The 25209-nt window shown below is 66.4% G+C and overlaps 2 protein-coding genes across 5 annotated transcripts; both read right to left on the bottom strand.

The window, feature by feature from the left end:
- Window positions 1–202: 202 nt before the first annotated feature.
- PLEKHF1 (pleckstrin homology and FYVE domain containing 1) lies at window positions 203–8389 on the bottom strand. 4 transcript variants are annotated; one of them, XM_045818686.1, is made up of 2 exons: window positions 8280–8389; window positions 203–1807 (listed from the first exon to the last, which is right to left on the bottom strand). In XM_045818686.1, exon 2 carries the CDS (start codon window positions 1796–1798, stop codon window positions 944–946), a length of 855 nt encoding a protein of 284 aa, XP_045674642.1. In that variant the 5' UTR covers window positions 1799–1807; window positions 8280–8389; the 3' UTR covers window positions 203–943. The 4 variants fall into 4 exon arrangements, with proteins under 4 accessions (XP_045674642.1, XP_045674644.1, XP_045674645.1 ...); XM_045818688.1 differs by lacking the exon at window positions 8280–8389 and adding an exon at window positions 8071–8147; XM_045818689.1 differs by lacking the exon at window positions 8280–8389 and adding an exon at window positions 7581–7783.
- A 7835-nt stretch (window positions 8390–16224) lies between these two features.
- POP4 (POP4 homolog, ribonuclease P/MRP subunit) lies at window positions 16225–22749 on the bottom strand. The gene is made up of 7 exons (XM_045818685.1): window positions 22531–22749; window positions 20898–20950; window positions 19258–19481; window positions 17644–17721; window positions 17480–17541; window positions 17109–17210; window positions 16225–16695 (listed from the first exon to the last, which is right to left on the bottom strand). Exons 1-7 carry the CDS (start codon window positions 22574–22576, stop codon window positions 16559–16561), a joined length of 702 nt encoding a protein of 233 aa, XP_045674641.1. The 5' UTR covers window positions 22577–22749; the 3' UTR covers window positions 16225–16558.
- Between the last annotated feature and the right edge of the window lie 2460 nt (window positions 22750–25209).

The raw sequence follows: 25209 nt of genomic DNA, 5'->3' as shown, positions 1-25209 counted from the left end.
CCTGCGCAGAGAACGCACAGCGAGGCAGCAGGGCCGGGGGCAGGGGGCTGCACACGCCTGGGCCCGCGGTGGGGCCCCAGTTCCCAGGGGCGCCGGCCTGGCGGGCGGCTGCCGGCACCAGCCCCCGCGCGGCCTCAGCCTCGGAGCCCGCAGCGTCTGACGGACCCTTGGACTCCCCAACCACACCACACCACACCACACACCGGGCTCTCTCTCTTTATTATCGAGTCAGTCTGCCTAAGGTTTCTGTTACCTGGAATGAAAGTGTCCCACCTGCTCCCCGGCCACAGGGAGGGGGGAGGCCTGAGGGGGGTACCAGCCCCCTGCACACCTGGGAAGAGCCGAGGCGGGGCGAGAGGCCTTGGCGGGCCGTGGTCCCCAGCCCGCAGCGCCCCCCGTGCGGCAGACTCCGGCTGGCTCCGGGCGAGCCCACCTGCACAGCTGACCGGGCGGGTGAGCATCGGCAAGGCAGGTGGGCGAGCCCAGGGCCCCCAGAGGCCTCCCACGAACCGCATCGTCCCCTGGGGGTGCCCTGGTCTGGGGTCACGAGCTGTGGTTCCAGGCCTCAGAGAGGGGAGGACCTCGCCCTGGTCCTGGCCTCCTTCCGGCCCCTAAAGGTGCCCGGGGCGTGCTAACTGGAGGAGCCGCAGCTCCCAGGGCTGAGAAAAGGCCTCGGTCCCCAAGAGGATCTCTGAGATGGGGCTGCCGGACAGAGACAGTTCCCGGAAGTGGAAGCAGGAAGATGCCCGTGTCCAGAAGAGAGCCACTGGGGGGCCCCAGAGGGTGAGAGTCCGTCTCCAGGCACCGCCACCAGCGGGGTCAGGTCCTGGGGGCGCGGCGCCGGGGAGCTTGGGGAACCGCGCCCCCTAAGGAGCCCCAGAGGCAGCGGAGTCTGCGTGATGGAGGGACCAGCAGGGAGCCGCCCCTTGGCGTGCGGCGGGGGTCAGCTGTGGAAGGAGGACCAGGAGACGCCGGAGTCGTAGAACCGCACGCGGCTGGGCCAGTCGCCATCCCCGCTGCCCTCCCTGTCCTCGTCCGAGTCCTCGTCATCCCCGCTGGACGCCCCGCAGCCGGCCCTGGCCGGGGACCCCGCGCTCTGGCCCCCCTCCTCCTCCTCCTCCTCCTCCTCCTCCTCCTCCTCCTCCTCCCGGCGCTTCTGGGCGGCCAGCTCGCGGTAGCAGAGGCTGCAGACGCGCAGGGGCTTGGGCGACAGGCGCGGCAGCAGGAAGCGCGCGCGCGAGCACTCGGCGCAGACCACGAAGCCGCACTGGCGGCAGTGGTGGCGCCGCGTGAGCGCGGAGAAGCGCGTCTGCGTGCAGCGCATGCAGATGTCGGTGGCCTTGTCGGGGATCCAGGGCGCCGCGTGCTCCGTGCTGGGCGCGCGGCCGGTGGCCAGCAGCTGCCGCCGCACGCACTCCTCGATGTGGCTGATCCACTCCTGGCGCTCCGTGGCCGAGGCGGCCGACACCACGAAGGACTTCTTGGCCGTGCGGATCATCCAGCGGTTCTTGGCCTGCAGGGTCTCGGGCAGCGGCTCGAGCGTCACCTCCTCCAGCGGGATGATGTGCTGGCTGCGGTACTTGCGCTTGCTGAGCACGATGCTGCCGTAGACCAGGATGTCGCTGAACAGGAAGAAGATGCGCGGCTTGGCCTTCTTGCGGCACTCCTTGGTCAGCACGCCCTCGCCCAGCAGCACGCGGCCCGGCAGCGCCAGCGGCTGCCCCGACGCCCCGAAGCAGCTCTCCACCTCCGCGATGCGCTGGCTGTTGATCTCGGTGTTGGCCAGGTACTCCACCATCTTCTCCGGCTGCAGAGGGGCGCGCACAGGTGTGGGCGTGGCGCCGGGACCACTGTGCCCGCCCCCCGTCGCCCCGCCCCCCGTCACCCCGCCCCCCTGTTCACCCAGCCCTCAGCCCTCAGACTGGGAGTTACTGGGTGGTGGGGGTGCCCCAGGGAGGAGAAGGCAGCGGCAAAGACGTGGGACCGCACAGTACCACTGTGGGTGGCGGGAACACCCCCCGGGGAGCCTCAGAAGATGGGGAGAACCCACTCCCTCGCTGCCCACCCAAGGGACGAGGATGCTGAGCCCCAACTCCCACCAGGGGCGGCCAGACCATTAACCCCCCAGCGCGGCGGCCTGCCCCAGGTGGACGTGCTGGGCAGTAAGGCGTCCACACGGTGCTCCACGCCAAACCATCCCTGCAGCCCGTGAGCCCAGCGGTCACCGCTGTCACCTCAGGTGCCGTGTGCCGGCTGCTTCCTCCGCGTCACATGTGGCACAGGCCCCAGAGGAGCCACTGCAGGCCCGCGGGGAGGACCCCCCGGACGGGAGTCGGGGGCCCGGAGCTTTCACCCCGGGAGACGGGGCTGCCCCGTCCCTTAGCCCACGAGGGTGAGGCCCGTTCCGTCCTCCTCGGCCGAGCCCCAGGTGTTGGTGGCCCTGGACCTCACCCGGGCCTGCCTGCTCCGTCCACACACCCCCCTCCCACCCGGCTCTGAAGGCGAGCCGCCGGTCCTGGCCCCCCCGCCGGTCCTGGAGCTGCAGGTGCAGACCTCGCCTGCCCGCCCGCCGAGACGCTCCTCCGACCCAGCAGGTCTGGCGGTTCTCTTCCACGGACGGAACCACCATCCGCTGCGTCATTCAAGCCCTAGTCGAGGACTTGCCCTGGACTCCCCTCTTTCCTGGGCCCCCCCCGTGTCCCCCCCACCCAAGCAAGCACTGCAGCCTCTGTCTCACATGCAGCCCGAGTCTGCCCACGTCCCGCTGCGGCCTCCCTGTGGGGCCCACGGCCAGGCGCCCCGTGCCCCAGTCGGGGTGCCCTCCGTCCCCCGACCCAGCTCAGAGGTCATGTCCCTCCCAGAAAGGGTCAGACAGGGCCGCTCAGGCAGCCTGCCCCCCACCAAGGGCCGGTCAGCAAACCGTGGCCGGAGGGCGGACCTGGCCCACGGCCCGTCTCTGTAAATGACGTTTTACTGGGACGCAGCCTGTGCGGCGGTCCGCAACCACTCCCGGGCTGCAGCACAGAACCAGGTGGGGGGGGGGGGCGGGGACTGCCCGGCCACGGAGCCCGAGGCGCTTCCTGTGTGCCCTGCACAGAGGGTTTGCTGGCCCCTTCTCCAGGGCGGCACCCCGTCTCGCTTTGCCTGCACAGGTGTTCCCTGTCCGCCCCCCCATTTGTCTGCCTGTGTGGCCTCCCCCCCCCATCCAAACCCCCGGCGAGCAGGAGTTCCACTGCTGTAGTCCCAGTCCCTGGAACGGAGCTGGGCACGCAGTAGGTGCTTTGGAAGTGGTGCCTTTCCTTCCCAAAGCTCCCGAGGGCGCACCGTGCACCACTCGGCTCTCACCTGCCAGAGGAAGTGGGTGCGAGCCGCGGTGGCTGCCGGCGTCCGGCACAGGCGCGCGGCACGCCCCGGCCGAGCGGCCCCACACTCGGGGTTTCTGGGTCAGCGCTCCACGGTCCTGGCAGCCAGGCCGCCTGCGGGGAGCCGGGGCCGGCGCGGGGGCCGGGGGCGTTGCCCAAGAGGGGGCTCAGCCCTGAGACGCGCCCCTGGCCTCTCGCAGACCACAGGGCCTGCTGAGAAGTGCCGCCCACACCGCCTGATGTAACAACTGCTATTTTTAGGTTGCCGGCGCTGGCTGCCTGCTGCCGGGCCGAGCACTGTCCCTGCCGAGGGCAGTCTGGCCACATTCCAGGGGCCACCCCAGGACCCTGGGCTGAGGGCTGGGCGGAGGGCGGGGCAGCCAGGCCCACTCACAGAGTGGTGACATCACGCCTGCTGTTACCACTGCGCCCAGCCTGGTGGGCGAGCGAGGACGACAGGGCACCGAACTCGGAAAAGAGAAGGGACCCACAGGACGGCGGGTGGCGTGCCACCTGCGCACAGAGGCCCACAGTCACCTGGGCGGGCGGCTGGTACCCGCAGCAGGAAGTGACACAGGAAGGCAGGGCCGTGGGGAAGTGGGGCCCTCGGGCCCTGTTGGTGGGAATTCACCCGGTGCGGCCACTGTGGAAAACCGTGTGCAGGTGCCTCGAAAAAGAAGGAAGGAAGGAAGGAGGGAAGGAAGGAAGGAAGGGAGGAAGGAAGGAAGGAAGGAAGGGAAAGAGAGAGAGAGAAAGAAGGGAGGGAGGGAGGGAAAAAGAAAAAGAAAGAAAAACACAACGCCCACACGATGCAGCCGTCCCGCTTAGAAGGACTAAAAGCAGGGTCTCCTCGCGGCGGCCGCCCACCTGCCAGCGGCGCCACCCGCAAGCGGCCGCGGGTGCAGGGAAGCCCAGGGTCCGCCAGCGGATGGATCTGGGAGAGGCGGTCCGCCCGCCCTGCGGCCTACCGCCCAGCCCCCAAAGGGAGGGGACCCTGACGCAGGCCGCGGTGTGGATGGACCTTGAAGATCTTACGCTCCGCGAAATCAGCCGTCCGAGAAAGAGGAACACCATATGGTCCCACCAGTAGGAGGCCTCTGGAGCGGTCGAATTCCCAAATGCGGAGGGCAGACGGCTGGGGTGGGGGAGGGGAGGGGAGGGAGGCCAGCTCCCAATGCGTGGGCGCGCACTCTCGGATTTGCACGCAGGGGGCGGGGGGGGGGGGAGAATTCCGCGGCCCCGTCTCAGAACAGTGGGAGAGCCGCACCACTGCGCTGCACGCTTCCAAGTGGTTCGGATGGGCGACGCAGACCAAAGTCGGGAGAACGCGGCCTGGGGAGGGGGCCGCGTGGGACCGGCAAGAGGGCGCGGACAGGGCCTGAGCGGCCGTGTTTTGTTCAGGAAAGGCGGCAGCAAACGGGCCGGCCCCCCCCGCCGCCCCCCACGCTGGCTCCGGAGGTGGGGACACGGGCCTCCCGAGCTTCCTGTCTTCCAGACGCAAGACCCTCAACCAGACTCGCCTCACAGGGCAAGGCCTGGGTCCGGAGCTCCTCGCAGCCTGCTGGGCCGGGCACCCCGCGGGCCTGGCAGGGTCACCCGCAGGGCCTGGGCCACCCCACGTGCCCGGCGCCCTGAGGGAGGGCAGCCACCCGCGTTCCCCAGCACACCTGCGGGTCAGGCACCTGGCAGACCCCGGCGGGAACCGCAGGTTGCAGCCACAGGCTGAGGCCCAACATTGCAGCTGCGGCGGACGGGCTCGGGGCCCAGGAGGGGCAAGAGCGGGCGGCCCCTGAGTCCCACGGGGTCCCCAGGGAGCTCTGGAGGCCGGATTGTCCCCGAGTGGAGGACTCGGTCGGTCTGGGCACGGAGGAGGTGGGGCGCACGCCTGGGGAGGAGGAGAGCCTGGTGGGCGGCGGACGACGGTCTTCAACACTGTCCTGTCCCCTTAGGGGGCACCGGGCCGCCCCACACAAGACCCCCACGCTGCTCTGTGCCCACTCAGTGACGTACAGACAGACTCTCTCCAGGCCTTGGTGGCCCCTGTCTGGCTACTGGTGGCAAAATGTAGCTCAGCAAAGGTGGGGGGTACCCGTTGGTGACAAAGGAGGCTCCCAGCTGACCCCCCGCACGGCCTGGGGGTCCAGAGGCTCTGCACCCCCCTGCTCCGTGGGCCCACGGTGGGTCCCAGGCTGGGTGAGCGGCTGGGCAGACGACATCCTCTCAGTGGCTCTCCTGACATCTGCCACCCCCCCCCCATGAGCATAACTTCACACCCTGGTTTGACCTGACCTGGAGGTTTTTCTCGGTAAGCACAGCTCTTCCCGGTCCCCACCGCAGACGGGAAGCCTCCTTCTTTACTGTTCTCAGCAGAGAAGTGAGCCTCCCTCCCGTAGCTCGGGGGGGGGGGGGGGCGGCAGAGCTGAGGCGTCCCCACAACTCTCGGGGCCGGCCTGGGACCCCACCATGGTCCCCGGGCACTGACGGAGGGTGGGCGCTCCCAAGGGTCAGCATCTGGGGGCAGGGAGGTGGACAGACCTGCTCTTCCAGGCAGGTTCAGAAGGCTGGCAGGCCGCCGGGCTGGCCCCCCTGAACCCGCAAGGTCCCGCCCTCTGAGCTGGGCCCCGGAGCCACGGCCCGAGTGTCGCTGGGCTCTGTGCGTGGCAGCTGTGGGGGCACACGTGACCCACAGCCAGTCCGACCACTGTGGGCTTCTCTCGATCCTGTTTGCGGGGACGTGGCCGCCCGCGGCAGGGACTGGCCGGCAAAGCCTCTGGTGTTTGCTGTTCGGCCCTCGGCAGGGAAGGTGTGCCCACAGCTCGTCTGCAGCAGCGCACACTGTCTGGGACGCGCCTGCTCCGGGGACGCGCCTGACCCTGTGCTGCCCAGGCATCCTCTCCTCTCCCCCGCACGCACGGGCATTCCAGAGACGTGTCTGGGGCCCCCTCCTGGGACTCTGGGAAGTAGGGGCTGAAGGCCGCCCAGCCCATCCACCCGACGGTTACAGCCGGGGACGCGGCCTACCAGTGGTGCCCGGCCCGGTCATGGAGGCAGGGACTCAGGACGAGCTCCCCACGGGGGCGGTCTGATTCACCACCTGCCCCTGCAGCCCCAGCCAGGCCCACCCACGCCGCCTCCATGTCGGCCTGATTCATTCCACCGTTCAAATCGCTCCCGGAGTCCCGGGCCAGGCGCTGCCCTACTGGGAGCCGCCCCGAGTCACAGCAGGGACCAGGCAGAGGTCCGGCAGTAACAGACTTCCTGGCGGGAGCGGTTGACCAGGAAGCAAACCGGGCAGGTCGTTTCTGATGGCGAGTGCTAAGCGCCACAAAGAGGGGCGACGTGCCGGGCAGGGCGGGTTGGTGGTTAGGCAAGACCTAGTTGCAAAGTGACCTGGCACCAGCCTGGATGCCGTGCAGGAGCCAGCCACGCAAAGGCCACCGGGAAGAAAGTCCTGGGCCCAGGGAGCAGCTCAGAGGCCACAGAGGAAGGAGGGAAGGAGGTCGGGCCAGCCAGGCTGGCTGTGGCCGGCCCATAGCCAGGGCGAGGATCTGTGTTTTTCTCCAAGTGCCCGTGGGCCAGGGACACCATCCAAGGGCTCTCTGCTCGCAGACACGCTGCCTCTCGGCCGCGTCCGGCCCTGGGCTTCCCGGAAGGCCCTCCTCCGGGAAAAGAGCAGGAGTGTGGACAACACCCCAGAGACTCCAGCGGCCGAGAGCTCGCAGCTCACCAGGCCGGCCCGTCACAAGCATGGTCTCACTCGGTGTTCACCAAAGCCCCATAGGGGAGGGTGCCTTCCATCCTGACAGCCACGCCCAAGGCCCCAGCTGAGTGACCGGCAGCCGTGAGCTGCTGAAGGCTGCTGCCCTTGGCCAAAGGCAGGGTCAGAAATCCAGAAGGCAGGCTCCCTCCGCAAACGCCAGATCTCCCCTCCCCTCCCCTTGGGGCAGCCTGGGCAGGCCCCTTGGGCTCAGCTGGGCTGCCTCCCTGCCCTGGCAGCCCAGGGGGCTGCCGTGTGTGTGCGGGGACACAGTGCTTGGCCTGCACAGACCCAAGTGGAAATTACGCCCGGGGAACACTTCAGCTCTAAGTGGAAATTATGCAGCAAGAATGAGCCCAGCAGTGCCCTCCCCACCCCCACCCCCGGCCCCGCCTCTTTCCTGTGCTGAGGCTACAGCTTGTGCAGCTCAAGTTTCCCAGACCGGGACCTCCATTTCCCACCTGCGAGGGGCCGCCGGCCCTCTCTGCTGCACAGCCAGCTCTTGCAGGGTTTGGGGACAGCGAAAGGGAAGGGTTTTCCAGGGATTCCAGGCAGGGCAGGAACAGCCATTCCGGGCCTGCGTGGGTGACTTGTTCTGCGCCACCACCGGAGCCCAGCTCCGCTTCCTCTGGCGACTCACACCCAGCCTGCAGCTCAGCGGCTCAACGGGCCAGGCGGCTCCCACCTGAGAGGCCAGCGAGGCTGAGGCCACCGGAAGGCGCTGCGCCGCCCCCCCTCCCTCCCTGGGGCAGCTGTCCCAGTCCACCTCTCCAGACCCCACCCATGGGACCAAGGAGTGAGGCCCCGACGGCGGGGGAGGCCAGGCACCCCCACACCCTCCCCACTCGAGGGGCGCGCTGAGATCCGAGCAGCCCACGGGCGCCTCCGGACCCTCGCCCGCTGACACGTCGTGCATCCCCAGGACCCTGCCTCGGCCCGGTGCCCGCTCACCGGTTCCCACCGGATGTCTCCGGAGCCCCTGCGGCCCCCACCCAGAGTCCAGCTCCGCCAGCCCGCACTGAGCGCCCGGCTCCGCCCCTCCGCTCCGGACCAGAGTCCGGCCCGCCCTGGCTGCGTGCCTGTCCCGCCCGAGCCCCGTGTCTCCGGGAGTGGGAACGGCCAGCGGAAAGCCCGCCTGCCCCGCGCGCCCCAGCGCTTACCTGCTCGGCCAGGAGCCCCGCGCGCCCGTCCCCCGTGCTGCGTCCCGCTCAGCCGCCGCTGCCCAGCCCCGCTCCGCCTCCGCCGCGTTCCAAACTCTCCCGGACACGCCCCTCTCGGCCGCTCCGCCAATCCGGGCTCTGGCACGCGGGCGGGGGCGGGGCCTGGACGCCAGCTCCAAAAGCCCAAGTTCCCGAGAAATGCGCGCGCGGGCGGAGCGGTCGGAGTCGGGGTGGGTGGGCCGTGCGCGCACCGCGGGCCGGTTCCCAGACAGGCTCCCCAGGCCGAACGACCTCGGCCGGTTTCCCTCGGCGCCGCCGCCCTACGCTCCCTGGCCGCTCTCAGGCCGTGCCCGGAGATGGTTCTGGACCCCGGCCGGGCTGCGGGGGCCCGCGGGCCTGGGGGAGACGCGGGCGGCGGTGGGATTGCCCGACCTCGCTGCCTGTGGCGGGCCCCTTGCCCCTCTCAGCAATCCAGAGGTTAATAATCCTAATACAAATCAGCAGCGTTTTATCTACTTTCAACTTTTTCTAGTGGCAACTGTCCAATAGACACCGCAGGGACCAGTCTCATGGCGCCGACGGCGGCAGGCAGCGCCCCCAGCCCTCCCGTCGTGCGCCTGGGGCGCTGGAAGGAAGCTCCAAGCCTCACCACTCCGCAAGACGAGCGCAGCCTTCCACCCGCCTGCCCTACACGTCACCCGCCCTCGCTTCTTCCTGGCCCTCCAAACCGCGGCATTTTGGCAGCCGGGGTTCAGTTCAGACTGTCACCTCCTCAGAGCGTTCCCTGCCTCCACCCACCCCCTCACCCTGTTTTGTTATCTTGTGACGCGGGTCTCCCACCCGAAGGCACCTTATTACTCACTCGTCACACACTCTCGGCTTGCGTCGCCCACCCAGGCGGGGAGCCCACCGGCTGGGCGGTGGTCATCCCGTCCCTCCTTCGTCTCTGGAGCAGAGACTGGCGCCTGGCACTTAGGCCCTGCCTGTTGCACGGGTGGGGTTTGTTCGGCCGAGCAGGGCAGACCCCGGGCGCTGTCAGGAGGGGCTGGCTCGGTCACTTCAGAGCCGCCGGCCAGCGGGCCAGCAGCCAGGCAGGAGACACTCAGGGAGAGGAGGAGCCCACGGGCCGGTGCTGGACCTAGGGGGCTCGAGCTGGGCCCTGCCCTGCTGGGTGGTGTGGGCAGAGGCTGCAAGGTGGGGCCCGGGGCGGGGAGGGGCGTGCCTGGCCCAGCAGAGTGGGGCCAGGACTCGGGCTGCAAAGGGCAGGGGCGCGGCGAGGAGGAGACGTAGGGAGAGGCGCAGAGGAGAGCATGGCGGTGAAGGTGATGGCCAGTGGGTGCCTCCCCGCCCCCCCACCCCCGCTGTGGTCTCAGAGGCGCACACCCCAGCGGTGACACCTCCCCGCCTCCACCGCCTCCACTGCTGTCACCCTCACTGTCGAGGAGAGACAGCCTGCACGGAGCAGCCAGCAGACGCCGCAGCCTCACGGCGGCGTTGAAACCTTTCTTTATGAAGTGTGTTGCCAACGTTTCACGGTGAGGGAGCTCACGTAGACACCGAGACTCCCGGCCTCTTTAAATCCCCAGGCGCAGCTGTGCCCTGCACACGGGGTGCGCGTTCTCCCGTTCGCTGCGGTCCCCGCCCCTCCCTGTGGCGTCCCTCTCGCTCGGTTTCCCCGCTTACGCCCCTGCTGGGGAAGAAGCGCGTGAATTTGCAAGTCCTGATGGGAGCCAGGCCTCTACACCTGACGGAGGAGGGACCGGCCCCGCGGGCCCAGAGGCTGAGCGGGAACCACGGAGGTGAGTTGGGACATTGAGGCTCTGGGGAATGCCTCCCCCAGGTGGACACACCTTTTGTCACCTGGGGGGCTGGAGGGGACTCCGAGCTGAGCCTTCAGGACCATGTTCCACGACAGCCTCGGTGCCAGAACCCCCACCCCCCACAGGAGGGGCCTCCTCGGGGAAGGCAGCTCCTGCCTGGGGTGAGTGGCCCCGGTCGGGGAGCTGGGAAGGCCTGTGGTCCGCACAGCACCCTGGCATCCGCCGCTGTGCCTGGTGCAGAGCGGGTGTCCAGAAAAGGGGGGCCTTTCCACGATTCTGAAGCACTGGAGAGAGGTCGTTGGCCCCCAGAGGCCCCTGCTAGCCTTGTCTCACCGCCGACCTGGGGCCCACTCGGGCCCCAGTCTCTTCGCCTGTCCTCCCTTCCAGCTCTGCCGTTCCGGAGGGAGCGCCAGAGGGGCCCTGGAGGCTGCCAAGCTCGCTCCTGCAGCTGCTCGGCGTCCCCGCAGGGACCCGCGTGGCTGAAGGAGACCTGGGCGGAGGGCCACGCTCCTCCAGGAAGAGGAAAACCTCGTGACTCGGGGGCAGGCACAAGTTGAGTCAGCCACGCCACAGGCTGTGGAAAAAGTGAGGTCTCCCTGCGGCTCCTTCTGCTCCCTGGGTAAGAAGCCGGGTCGGAGGAAAAGCCGCCCCCCCACCCCACACTAGACGGCGTGAATCAGGGCTCAGGACTTGGAAAACAAAAGGAAAGTTGGGAGAAACAAAGGAAGGAAGGGAGACAGAGCCGCTCTGTTTGTAAGGAGCGGATCTTGAACTTGGCTCCAGGTTGGCTCGCTTCCCGTGGTTCCCTGGGCTGCTGTTCCATGCCGGCGACTCGGAGCCTCCGGCCACGGAGATGGGGACCCTGGGGAAGGTTTCCAGCCCAGCAGTTACGGAGACCGTTTTAGAGGAGGAAACCCCGAGGTGTTTGGGCACCTCGATTTCAGAAGAAGCTCTCTGCAGCGTCTTGGGTGTTGGGGTGCTGAAGTGCTGGGTTTGCCAGGGACCTCGGCCGGTCTCTGCCACCAGGCCCCACCCCACGCCCCGCCTCCGTGTGTCAATATTTACTCCGGTCCGCGTGTGTGGCTGCCAATGTTTGTCATTCCAAGCCTGTGTGTCCTTTGCATGTTTTTGGCCCCCGTGGCACCCGCTTCCTGCCCCGGGTTTCCCCACGGGGCTCTGACCAGGCCGAAGGGGAAAGGAAAACACTGGGGACAGAAGCAGCCGCTGCCTTCGAAAACGCTGGGGCGGGCGGAGTCGGCGTCGCCCCGTCTGCTGTCCCCCCGCCCCCCACCTCTGCCACCTGTGCCTGGACCTTCCGCGTCGAGGCGCCACCCAAGAGCTACGACAGCGCACGGCCGCCGAAATAAGTCGCACGTCCCTCGACGGCGTAGCGGGGGAGAAACGGAGACGTATCCACACGACCAGACGGGCGCTCCTCGGGGACAAGGCGGTGTCCCCGCATGCACGAAGACCACGGGTCTCATCGGGGTGAGCGCCGGGGACCGACCGCGCGGGAAGGAAGCCGACACGGAAGAGGCACACCGCGGTGGCCGAGCCCGAAAGCGACGAGGCGAACCAGCAGCAGAGGAGACCGGAGCCGGGTTCTCCTGGGCGGGGGAGTCGGACTGGACGGCGGGCAGGACGGGGCCCTGCGACCGGCTGCGGTGTCTTCTGATTCTGGCGACCATGCGGCGTGAGCGCATGAGCACAGGCGCGAACAGCGGCGGAGCTGTCCGCTGGGGGCTGCGCACTGAGTGGTTCGCGCGCGATGCCTCCGTGAACCTCGATGCCCTGTGGCCGCGGTGGAAGACAGAGCCTCGGCCCAGAGCCGACACTGCTCCTGCGCCCTGTTAGAGCCGGCGCCACGCTGCCCCCCGGACCCGGTGCCACTCTCCGCCCGCCTGTGGGTGGGAGCCCCTCTTCGCACGGGCGGCTCTGCCACCGAGGGGGCCTGGTCCAGGTGGGGCCTGGGGAGTGCGCCCCGGAGCTGTCTGGGGCCACGGCCAGGGCCCCGGAGGAGCCACGGGCCTCCCACCGCCTCTTCCTTTTCTTCCCCGTGGTCCCCAGCGCAGCTTGGTGCCGACCGACCGGGTAGGCCCCACTCCAGCCCTCTGGGGACCTGTCTCCTTTTCCCTTTGTCTGTGGTGCAGACCGAGGACAGCCCGGGCGGGTGGGCACACGGCCGCCCAGAAAGTCAGAATCCCCCCAGGCCCCCACGGTAAGCTGGAACTCGGACCGATCCAGAAGGAAGACTTTCGTCTCTACAGCGTCTGCGGGCGGAGGAGCCCAGCTGTCCCCGGGGAGTGGAGAGTCCCTTGCGTGCTCCCCCCTCCACTGTGCGTTGAAACGTGCCACTCCTGCGTCCAGGGGCCCCGCTAGTTTCAAAGGTGTGAGCATCCATCCAGCAGGGTGGGCCACCCATGGCCCCCCCGTTTGAGCAGGGAGGGGCGGGATGGGAGGGGTGGGCAGCTCGGGCCTGGGGTCCGTCTCCCTGGCCGCTGGAATCGGCATTTCCATCTTCTCCAAAGCCCCCCACCCTGGCACCCCCACCCGACCTGCGGACTTCATAACCGTGGTGAGGCCGCTCTGGGGCAGACAGACCGCCGTGCGGTCACCCCGGGGGACAGTCCTCCTCGCACCACGCTCCAGCCGACCCGGGCCGCTCTGCCGGGCCCAATGCCCCCCACACCTGGGAGTGGTTTTGTGAGGCGGCCGCCAGGCCCCAGCAGGTCTTACTGCTTAATTCAAAACGAAATCCCAAGTCATTTATCTTTCTGTTTATTATTGCTGGGGTTTTTTTATGTTTTGTTTTCCCACGCAAGCTCCCGCCGCACCAAGGGTGAGGGGAAGCCCGGGAGGCCGGAGAGGAAGCTGAGGTCCCCGGCGCGGGCTGCTGCGTGGGGCCATCCTGGCGGCCCCCCCCAGTGCCGGGGGTGGGGGGGAGCAGCAGGCAGGCACCTGGGTGGTGTCACCCCTCAGCCCCTGACCTGGGTGCTCGTGTGATCGCTCTGGGCTGCCACGGACCCTCCGAAGTGTCGCCGCTCCAGTTGGAGCCTTAACCCTCCAGCCTGGGGCTGCTGGGGAGGCGCTTCGGGCCAGCCCGTCCCAGTCCGCCCTGTGAAGGCGCCGAGTGCGCCCCGGCTGGGGACGGGGTCCGGGCACCCACAGCCCCGCCCTGCCCGGTCCCCGCAGCACGGCTCTGGCCACTTGCACTTTCTCCTCCGGCCGGGCAGTCCCTCCTGCCTCCAGCCAGAGGCCCCTCTGCCTGCCGCACCCCAGCTCAGCCTCTGGCCTCACACTGAGGCCGGGGGGTGGGGGGGGGGTGGGCTGCCCCGCCTGCCTCCAGACCCGCCAGGAGCCGGCCCACCCCATTTCCCACCCTGCGGCCCTCACTATTCCTGTCCCCCCTGCACGGGGAGCTCGCAGGGTGGAGACCAGAGTCCGTGGCAACCAGGCCCTAGTGACCACAGCGCCGGCCTCTCGTCCCTGGAGGCCCAGGGCAGAGGAAGCCAAGACGTTGAGAGGGGAGCAGATGTGAAGATGACGAATTTAGTGACACACCCATTTCTCAGGACTTCAGGTTTCCTCGCTTTAAATCCACGGCTCCGGGGCAGCAGGCCCTCGGCTCCGGGGCAGCAGGCCCTCGGCCGCTGGGCACCGCGGTTACGAGCCTGGGTTGCAGGGCTCACCCCTAACGTTTGGGCACTGCAGGCCCCCGCCCCACAAGGGGCTCCCACACAGGACACATGTCCTGCGTCTCCAGTCCCGTGAGCTGTCGGCTGGCCCCCAGGGTCCACGGAGCCCGTCCCCTGTGGCGTCAGCCCCCTCTGCGGAGACAGGCCTCCTCGCCGACACGTCACGTCACGGCCTCTCCCCCGCACAGCACAGGTGCCCAGGGCTGAGCAGCGGGCACTGGCAGGCCCCGAGCAGCGCTGCCCTGCCCTGTCGCCCGGCTGTGGGGCTGGGCGTGGGCGCGGGAGGCCAGCGAGGGACGGTGGCCGATGTGACAGGGAGGGCGGATGAGAGCCGGGATCGGGGGGACAGCGAGGTGGGAGAGAGGGGAGCCCCGGGACTCAGGGGAAGACCCGCTAGGTCGTGAACTTGAGAGAGACTGCCCCCCGGGTGGGGCTCTGGCTGTGGCGAGTGGACGCACGGACACCGTTCCGGGGGGAGCGGGTTTGTGGGACAGGTGACAGCTCCGTGTGCGACGCCGACAGACGTCCAGGGGCGGTGCTGCAGCCACGGTTTTCACCTCCCCCCCCAAAACACACTCAGAGCGGCCGGGAGGGTCAGAGGGCGGTTCTGGCCTGGGGTGGGCGGTGGGGCAGGGGTGGGCGGACGAGAGGCAGCTGCCGTCATTCTGAGAACCTTGAGTGTCCTTGAGGCCCTGGAGGAGCCCACCCCGGGGACCAGTGGGGGGGCCACGAGTGGGGCGGCGTTCAGGGCCCAACAGTCCCACGTTTGGAAGATGGGAGAGGCCAGGGAGGCAGCCAGAGAAGGGGCGGCCGGAGGACGCCAGGCAGCGTGGCCAGGGAGGGGCCACCCCCGTCCGGTGTCCCCACGGCCGAGAGAGACAGAGAGGGCCGAAGACGGGCCTCGGAGGGGCTGGCTCCCTCCAGCGAGCGCGGGTCGGTGGGGTGCGGGGTGCACCGCCAGCTTCCTGCTGAGCCCCCTCGCAGCTGGTCGGGCCTGTCCCAGCCCCGGCCCGGCCTCGCCCGGCTGGCACTTCCGTGGGGGTGCGGGGATGCAGCGAGCGTGTCCGGTGAGGACCCACTCGGCCCCCCACCCCCTCCTCACCGCCCCCCGCCTCACCCCTCACCGGGGAGCTCAGTCTAAGGCGCCCGGTGCGCCCGAGGGGCAGGGCTGCAGCCCCGCCGGGCACGCCAGCTCCCACACTCCGGCCCGGCCCTGCATCTGTCTCCCTAGCGACGCTCGCCCTTCACAGCTCGGGAAGAACGACCCGGAGTGTTTCTGACTCTAATTTTGATTTGTCTGCCCCTCTCGTTAATGACGTCTATTTAAGACGCCCATTAAAGGCCCATGAGGTTAATTAAATGGACAATTCCCACACAGTTCTATTAGAGCCCCCTTGATTAAATTAATATTATAGACATTTAACAGATGTCTTAATTAGGCATTATAGCTAAGAAACGCAAACTAAATTAGAACGAAAGCCGTTGTCCAGAAAGGGAGCTCTTTAGTGTTGATTTACGGCATGTGAGGGACACCCTTGTTTACTCTTCAGAGCCCGGGACGAGCCGGTGACAGCCGCCCCACCCCGGCCCCCATGGCCCCGGGAGGCCGCCCTCTGGAACCGCCGTGCAGACGCTGAGCTGGAAGAGACTTCAGACGCCATCCGGAGTCCGTGGTCCCCAAACCTCAGCGACGAGGAGCCCGCCGGGGTTTCAGAGGAGCCGGGAGTGATCTGGGCACCCCCCGCCCCATGGGGCTGGGCTGTGGTCTCCTGGCCCCGCTGGTCAGAGGTGACATCGAGGCCCACAGACTTCAGGACAAGGTGAGTGTCGTCCCCCCCCCCCACCGAGTCCCACATCCTGGCCCTCAGATTAGCGCTTTCCCAGCAGCCCCTGAGAGCCCGCCCCACCCACTACAGTGGGTCAGAGACTGGCAGCCATAGCCCCACGCCCCCCACCCCAACCCCCTCTGGTCCTCACAGGCTCTGTGGCCCAGTCCCGAGCCTCGGTGTGACCCCTGTGTCAAGTCCCACAGCTGCCTGGATGCAGAGCCCCCTCCTCCAGGGAGCCCCCCCCACCAGGCCATCCCCAGCCCCAGAGGGAGGAGGAGCTCAGCCGTTTGCAGAAACAAAGGGGACCCCGGCAGCCGCAGAGCGCCTGGGGCTGGAGGGAGCAGCCGGGCCTCAGCGCCAGTCTGAGCAAGTCACGGAGCCCGTGGTGACGGGGCTCAGGGCCAGCAGCTGGGCTGGGGGTGCTGGCGGAGGGCCCGGGCGCCCGTGTAGGGTGTGGGAGGGCCGGGCCGTGTCTGAGAGTGGGGACCAGGGCGGGGTTAGATGCGCCACACTGCCGAGCCGGGGTGCAGAGGGCCGGACCCGCACAGGCTCGCCCGGCCCCCCACCGGCGCACGGCGGAGCCACAGCTCAGACCCCGAGCCCAGGTCCACAGGTGCATTTTACTGTCCTGCACACGGCCCAGCCAGCACAGAGAGTGGAGGGAGAAACACAACCCACGCCCGTCGCTAGAGCAGCACCGGCCGGTGACTCCTGCGGCCTCTCCTCTCCGGGGAGCGATGGAAACCCCGGCCCCGCTCCCCGACCCCACCCAGCACGGGCTGTTCCTTCCCGGATGATCAGCCGTTTGGGGCCGGGCTTCTCCTGGCGGGGGTGTCCCCAGGGGGCCGGCCGGCCGGCCGCCGTCCATCCGAGCAGGGCTGGGTGTCTGGGGGCTGCGGTTCCCGCCCTCAGTGGCCGCCTCCAGCGGCCGACGCTCACAGGTCAATGGTCCCCTTCGCTTTGAACTTCTTCGCAGACCGCTCGCTGGACCGGAACTGGAACTTGCTCCCGTAAATGTAGGAGAGGAAGCCATCGGTTTCCACGGAGAACACGCAGTCTCGTTTGGGGATGACTGAGCACGAGCAGGAGACAGAGAGTGAGGACGCAGCCGGGGGGGCACGGTCGCCCGCCCTCTGCCGATGTCCCTCCCACCGGGCCGTCCAGAAACCGGCTGACGGGAGACCAGGGCCACTGCAGCGGCCCGGCCTCCAGGGGGCGCCCTGCCCACCCTCCACATCTCAGTGCCACCCCTGCCGCCCAGACCCTCCCAACCAGGACCTCCCAGGGAGGTGCCGGTCAGGCCCTCCCAGGCCCGTTCGGAGGGGCCCAGGCTGTGGCTCGGCGGGAAACCTGTCGCCACTTTCTGAGGCCGAAAGAATCTGCAGGGAAGCGGATGGAAGAGGCAGGAAGAACCAGCTCGAAAGCTACAGGACCAGGCCTCCCAGCCCGCTGCGGGCCCCGCAGGTCCGTGGCCTGCTCACGCACCTTTCAGGCGGTCCTCTTTGGTGACGATCTTGAAAACGTGCTTCGTTTCCTGGAGCAGGATGCCCGTGACGCCCACGTAGGAGGGGCATTTGGATTTGGTGACTGCAGAGGGAAGGGCAGCTCCGCTCAGGCCCCCGCGGTGCTGGGGGTGCTCCCAGCCCAGGGCTCTGCGGCGCCCAGGGTGGCCTGGCAGGCGTCTGGGGGACCCCAGGGGAGGCTGTGTGGATGGGGCCGGGGACGACTGCGTTGTGTCCGCCCTGGCGCTGACCTGGGGACACCCGTGAGGTGGGGGACATTCTAACTGCAGGACACCGCTCCGCTGCCCGAGACTCCCACGGGCACCCACGGCCACGCGCCGCTGGGCCGGTCACCTGAAACGATGGCGCCGTGGAGGTCTGCCTTTAAGAGCTTGGCCTGGATCATCTGCGGCTGCCTGTGGGGCACAGGGAGCACCCGCTGCTGACCAGCTCGGAGCCCCGCCGCGGGGGCCGCGCCAGCAGTGGCCGCAGGGCAGGGCTGCAGAAACGCAACTCACGTGTCTGGCTTGAGGCCGTTGCACAGGTCCCGGATGTACTGCTTCCAGAGCTCGTGCAGAGGGAGGAAGAGGCTGTACCTGTGGCACCGCGAGAAAAAGGCAACAAGTCGGGCGGGCTCTGGGGACTACAACGTCCGACGTGCAGGGCCTGGCTGCATGCCCAGGACGACCCGGGTCGCTGTGGACTGGACGACCTGTCTCAAGTCAGGTACTTCCACCTCTCCAGCCTGTCCCCTCACTGTGGAGCCTTCCTGAGGCTGTGCTTCTACCAACCAGAGGAGGAAGACACACCTTCCTTTGCCCCTCATCCTCCCTGCCGGCTGGACGCAGTTGTGACAGCTGGAGCTCAGGCAGCCACCTGAGACTACGAGGTATATCTAAAGATGCTGGTGCGGCAAGGCCACACTGAGGGCCTCACTGCCTGTGGAACCGCCTGCCACCCCAGCCCGGCCCCGTGCTCAGCTGGACTCCTCCTCCAAGGGGGAACAAGCACCCCTCTTGTCTGAGCCACTGCTCCTCTGCGGCGCCACGCTGCAGGCAGCCGACCGGGTGGGCCCCGTCAGACAGGAGACGCTGGCTGTCGTGCAGACCCCTAGGGAGGGAATGGGTCTGCCTGGACGGTGACTGAGTGAGTGGTGGGGTGGGGTGAGGGGGCCCGGATGAGGGGACCCTAAGGCTTTCCTCTGCAGCCACCATCGCGTGGCCTGGAGCCTCATGGGGAAGCCACGTACGTGGAACTGCAGGGCAGAGAAACGAGAACCTCGAGCTCCAACCTGAAGGGGGCCCTGCCGGCAGGGGCACTGCCAGGCACACCTGGGCCGGCAGCAGCCCCTCCTGCACCCAAAGCCCAGCCAGTGTCCGGAGGCGCCAGGGACCAAGTGGCAGACCATCCAGTGGCTGCAGGGGGCGCTGCGGTGCAGATTGCGAGCACAGGTCTGCAGACGGTGCTAAGGGACGTGCGCGGCGGAGGCGGAGGGCGCTGCGTCAGCGGGAGGAAGGGACAGGACCTCCCACGGAGCCGCCTGGCCCCCTCACAAGCTTCCGAAACATGTGGGCAGCACGTCTGCGGCAATAAAACCCCAGTGGGTCATTCTGCCCAGTGCTATTAAAAGCTATAAAGAGACACACGCTAAGAAATTCCAGTTCCTCTTTTCCTAAAAGGGCTGAAAGACAAACAGCCTGTTGCCACCAGCAACGGGACGGAAGCCAGCCCCTCTCACCAGCCTCCGCACTAGAAGCCAAACTCTGCCCTGGCTGGTGCCGCTAGGCGGGTTAGAATGGAGATTAACTGAAAGGGCACTGAAAGGTCACGGGTTCAGGTCACGGTCAGGGCACAAGCCTAGGTTGCAGACTCAGTTCAGGTCAGGGCGTGTGAGAAGCACCCAGCTGATGTTTATCTCCCTTCCTCCTCCCTTCCCCTCTCCCCAAAATCAAAACCAGTATGTCCTGGATGAGGATTTGGGGGGGAAAAAAGAGTCAGTCAAACCCAGTCCGGATTGGTAAAGGAAGACTGCCCCCTGGTGGCGGCAGCGGGAGAGGCTCCCTTAGCGCAGGCGGAGCAGGGCTTCCCAAGCTCCCGCCCAGACCCAGGAAGGCAGGCAGGGGGCGGGCTACCTCTGCTGCTCAGGTTTGATGTCGAAGAGCCGCAGCTCCCTCCGCTGCCTGGCAGAGAGGCCCCTGGACTTCTTCTTCGCCTCCTTCCGCTTCCGGCGGGGGAAGTACTCCAGCACCACGGCCTTGCGCTGCAGCTGGTCCTCGCGGGCGCGCGGGCTCATGCCGGGCGTGCTGCGCTTCAGGAAGGCCCTCACAAAGGCCTCGGCCCGCTGGGTGCCGGGGTGCTGCGAGGGGACCAGGCGGGACAGGGCTCACTGCTCTGCGGACCGGGGCTCACACAGCCTCGCGCACGCTGCGCGTCCCCCACCCACGGCTGTCCAGACGCGGGAGTCACACTCACAGGCCAGCCCGTGGCTGTCACACCAGGCGGCCAGGCCCAATGCCGGCAGCCTACCCCGCGTCTCTGAGACCATTCTGACGAAAAGGGAGGGAAACCACCTCTGCACATGGAAGAAAAGACTTCCCTGACCTTCGGCAGGGGAGGGAGGCTGGGGAACGAGTGACACTGCGTGTAATCTGGAACGGCAGACCGAGGCAAGCTCAGAGCGGCCCCGAGCCCCAGCCTCGGAGGAGACGGTCTGCACACTCGGGAAAATGGCTCAGGTGGGGCGGCCAGCCCCAGGGGGGTCGGGGCTCCATGTCGCCGTCCTCTTCACTTGGGTCTCCCGCCCTGGCTGCTCTCCGAGCCTGCTGCCCCCTCGCTTGGGAAGGAACTGTCGGCACATCTCGGCCCCCCACCCGCTCCCCACTCTCTCGGACACACGACGGAGCGTCCCGTGACCGTGACTGAACACAGGCTCCCAGAGGGGGCGTCTGGGCAGAGTGACGGTCACAGCTGCGACTGTGCAGAGGACCCCAAACACCCCTGCCTGTCCCGCTGCGGTCGCCCCCGTCTGCCCTCCCCCAGGGCCTCTGCCCCAGCCCACCCCAGCCCAGGAGAACCGTCTGCTGAGGTCTTGCCTCTTGGCCAAGCCACACCCCCTACCCCTGTCACTCTAAGCAGGCTGTGAGCACCCTGAGGGTGACGTGTCCGCAGGGAAGATGAGACACGCATAGTGTTCGAGCGGCGCCCAGTAGGGTGAGCCAAAAACCCACCCCCATCACTAGTGTCGCCGTAAGAGAACGACTGTGCCGACTCCGCCCCCCAAGTGGCCCTTCCACGGAGAAGCCAAACAAAGCCCTATCGGTCTTCCGAGACCTTGATGTCAAGGCGTCTCCGTCCTCACAGGCCAGTCACCGGCGCGGCTTCTGTCGCAGCCACACGCAGACCCACCCCATACATCTCACGAACCGTGACTTGCCTGCCCTTTTGGGGGGCAAAGGGGGCACAGGGACCAGGTCAAATGACAGTGTCCACCAGGGCGGGCTCCAGGTGGACACAGCCTGGCGCCCCCTATGCAGCGGGCGATGACATAGGTCAGGGAGTCCCGGCTCACCAAGCCTGACTTTGGCACGTCGGGCCGAGACCCTCATTTGGAGATGGGTCACCGGGACGGCAGACCCCAATGAGCCTGGCACACCCACTGGGGCGATGGGGGGGGGAGACACGGGAAAGGACCCTTGAGGCAGCACGAGAGCGAAGCCACCGAGCCATCTCTGTCATCACCCCCAGGGCCCCGGCTCCCTGCGGAGCCCCTTACCTGAACATCGAGCTCTCTGGCCTCTTTCTGAGAGAGGGCGTGGTAGATCGCACCTGGGGGTGAACACAGACATGAAGCGACTCCCGGGGGTGTAAGCCCCAGACTTCTTAAACAGCGGAAACCACAATGCTCCTTCAGAGACCGGGGGGCGGGGCACAGGGCACAGGGTACAAAGGGTAGTGTGGAAGCTTTCTTAGCAGCCTCATCCTGCTCTGCAGTCACATCCGTCACAGGAATCCCAGAGGCCAGCCTTCTCAAACAGCGACGTGCACGGGAACCTCTGAGACTCATCACAATGCAGATTCTGGGGCCCCAAGCCCACATCCTGCAGGTCCAGGAAGTTCCAGATGGAACCGCAGGGCGGCAGACCGCACTTGAAGTTGCACTCGTTCAGAATAGCACAGGTGAGGAGCCCAAGGGGCTGCTCGACTTGCCGTGAAGTAACTCATTTAAAAGTTATGTGATGCAGAAGGTTGGGATTATTACATTATGTGAACTGTAAGATGTTTAAAAATTCTTTTCAGTTTAATATCTATGAAACTGCAAAGTATGACTGATGTCATCCTAAACTGATCAGGATGTGTGTATATATGTATATATGTATATATGTATAGATATGTATATGTGTGTGTGTATATGTATATGTATATGTATATATATACACACACCAACACAGTTTCAGCCTCTAAGAACTCCCACACTCCTGTTTCTCACTCAATTTGTCTGAAGAACTGTGGCCCCAGAGATAGAGTACGGATGTGACCAAAATAAGAATAAGACAAGGGCCTAGTATAAGGGCCAGAAGATGAGAAAATCTGGTGTGCACTACAAGCTATAAATTTCACCCCGGCTCCCTGCAACACATCTGATGAAGCAAACCCACGTGGTTACAAGTCTCATATTCGGAGTCTGGTTCTCTCTCAAATGTAAGACAGGGATTACATGTTTGTGGAGAGCCACGTGCCCCGCCCAGAGCCCCAGGAATGACTGCGTCACCGGTCACAGGTGCCCAGGATGGGAAGTCTCTTCTGTAACAACGCACTTGTACCGGCTACTGAGCACTCATTACTTGCTATGGCCCTCCTCAAAAGCTGCACATATTTTATCTCATTGTACTCCTTCTGAACAATCCTTTAACGTGGTTACTATTTCTAGTATGCACGTGAGAAACTGGAAGCTCAGGTATGCGCAGATGCCTAACTTGATCACACGGGCAGGGACCGGCAAGGGGGGAACTCAGAACCCCACGCAAAGCCGGCGCCAGCGGTGTCTAAGTGCCCTGCCTCCAACTGCCCCGGGGCTCGCTCCCCTCCAGGCGCTCTGCCTCCGCTCAACTCCAAGGCTTGGGTGGGCGGTGTCACTGCCCAAGGAGCTCCCAGAGCGTCGCACCAGACTTGGGTCGTTCACGGAGCAGCAGGCTGGGCGGCCGCTAACCACGCGTAACCGCGGAGGCCGCCAGCCTCCAGCTCTGGCATCCGCCCTTGGCTCCCAGACGGGGCCAAGCCAGCCGGACCTCTGGACCTCAGTTTCCCCGATGTAAGGTAGGGCAATTCCCAAAACAGCTCCCTTCGCACTGCGCTGCGACCCTACCCTTCTCCCCGCACCGGCACCCAGGACCCCCAGCCCCGCTTACGCTCCATGCTGGGGCCGCTTCCGGTGCGCTTTGATGACGTTTCCATGGGGGCCGCCCACGCTACCCCCCTCTCCGGCTCCTTCAGCAGCCCTGTAGCACCGCAGCCTTTGTCCCCAAAACCGGTGATGGAGAGGCTCCTCCTCGACCCCGGGCTCAAGATGCACGTGAAGTCCACAGAGTGACACTCCCGCGCTTGCAGGAAGGGTCGCAGACGCTCCGAGCTCGTGGGCGGCGGCGCCTGTGACGTCACCGAGCGCGCCGACTGGGGGCGCATGCGCCTTGGAGCGAGTGCCGCTGCGGGAGAGACCCGGCAGCCCGCTTGGGTATCTGCGCGGTGGGCTTCCGCCGCGTGTTTCGGAAGCGGGGTGGGGGTGCCTGGAAGCCGCAGGGCCGCGGTCAGGACATGTGGAGCGCGCAATTTGTTTCTTTTTTCATTGCTGTAAACGATAAACAGACACGGACACAGGTGCCTTCCCGCTAACGATTTTGTGCAGGTTGCACGGGAAGTCCATGGTATTGGCGGTGACCGTCCCCCCAACCACGAGTTTATCATAGGAATCCTCACGTATCCAGGAAAATGGAGTAATTCTGCACTGAACACCCGTATGCTCTTAGGTCCAACGATGAACGCTTTGCGCTGTTTGGGGGTTTTCTCATTGCGGCTTGAAGACACTGAGGCTGCCCAGTTGCGTACTCGGGAGACGTCTTGTAGACAAGCTCAGAAGGATGCAGCCTCAACTCTTAAGTGCATTTCGGTGAAAATCAGGGCCCATCTAGGAGACTTCCTGCGTTTCCTTTAAGTCTAAGGGAAGGTCATGACCCTGAAGGAATGTCAGCAAACCTGTGGTGGGGACAGGGAAGGCTTTGTCTTCGGGGAAAGTTGTAATCCTCTGAGTTACAAAAGTCGTATAGGATTTTACACATGTCTCGTGTACACATGTGCTGTACACATGCACAGGCACACATGTATACACACCTGTGTCTCTACATAGGTTTGTATGTGTACATGTAGAAATTTTTCCTCCAGGTTTCATTTAAGTGACCAAACCGGGTGTGTTTGGGGAGGAGGAGGCCCGCTCTGCTCCCCACCTCCAGGCGGCCTTGTCTGCACCGTGGAAAAGTGACAACAGCCCCCGCCCCTGCGGTGGCTCAGCGCTCTGTGAGACTACGCCTAGAGCGCCACCTCTGTCTGCATTCTCAGAGCTGGAGCAGCCCCCGAGGCTCAAGACTATGGGTTCCCTGGCCCAGCTTTGCCCTTGACCTGTATGCTGCTCATGGTCCAGCCATGGTGTATTGGCAAGGAGAGCTGGGGGTGGGGGTGGAGGCAGGTGTAGGGACACAGTGGCCCCAGGAGTCATTTCTCAGGCTCAGGGAGGCTGCTGCCCGCTCCGACAGAGAAGAGACCGGGCTGTGAGGTGCTTGAGCTGACAACCAACGTTCCTGCCGGGCACACCGGGTCCTGCTGGGCGACTGGGCGCTCTGGCTACGAGAATCAAAGGACCGAAGCTTCCAGGAGGGCAGCCTGGCAATCCTGCCCCAGAGGCAGCGCCAGGCTCTGAGTAGGCGGGACACCAGCCACGTGGAATTCCAAACAGCAGGGGCTACGCCACCCGACATGTGTGGTCAAATTCCAGTTTCCGAAACCCAGGTTTCTGTGTCACTCAGCCCCCACCAGCCACTCACGGAGGCTCTCCCACCCCCTCCCATCTGAGACACAACAGCAACAGACCCCCCCAGTTCCCCAGCGTCTCACTCTGAGCCGAGTCCGCTGCGGAAAGCTTGATCTTGGTTTCGTGACGGGGTGTCTGAATGAGCAGGACACTCGGGGTCCTGAGAGGTTTCCTTCTTGGGGCATTTGGGGTCGTTCCCAAGGACCTGGGAGGGGTGGCGGGGAAGTCACTGCAGCCCACACGTCCCCTCCCCTCTTCGGACCCGAGCACAGCTTTGGGGAAGCAGCCACCTGCACCGGGCCGTGGGCCATGTGCTTGCGTGTGAGTGGGTCCGTTCAGGCTCACGACGTGGGGGAGAGGGAGGGAGAACAAAGCTGACACAGTCACCCCATCCTGGCACTGGGGCAGGGCGGGGACGCAGAGAGGCCTGGCTTTGTGGTGTGACTCTCACAGCCCCGCCGGGGCTGGGAGCAGCTATCTGAAGCCAGAGGGGGGACTTGGAACTGTGGAAAAACCTGTCTCCATGAGGGGGTCAGGCCTCAGCCGAGCGGCCTGACAGGGGAAGGGGTACCCTGCGGGGAGGCGGAGACCCCTCCCGGTCTTCCCGGGCCCTGCTCTCACGTCCGACGGCCAGCTCGACGCTGTCAAAGTCACCGTCTGTGAAGCACAGGAAGGGACAGGAACTGCGACCCGTCGGCAGCACAAGAGAGGTCAGCACCTGGCCATGGGTGACCCTGATGGTTGAGCAGAGAGACGAGGCCTTTGAAATGCTGTTACGACCACGTCAGCTGCCTCAGGGGGGCAGACGGGCAAAACCGGGCGGGAGGACGAGGCGTCTCCGCGGAGACACGGAGATGCCACAGTCAGCGGTTCCTGGGAGGGCGAGCGCCTCTGCCAGACCTGGCACGTCCACGGCTCCTGAGGACTCGGCCCTGCCCACGCACACCTTGCCCTCCCCTGGCGGACAGACAAATACTCACCTCCTGCAGGCCCGAGGCCTGGCTGGGCC

The sequence above is a fragment of the Phyllostomus hastatus genome, unplaced genomic scaffold, assembly GCF_019186645.2.
Source record: "Phyllostomus hastatus isolate PE091 unplaced genomic scaffold, TTU_PhHast_1.1 phas_scaffold_345, whole genome shotgun sequence".
Taxonomy (NCBI): domain Eukaryota; kingdom Metazoa; phylum Chordata; class Mammalia; order Chiroptera; family Phyllostomidae; genus Phyllostomus; species Phyllostomus hastatus.
The sequence above is the reverse complement of the archived record's forward strand: the minus strand, read 5'-3'. Positions and strand labels throughout refer to the sequence as shown.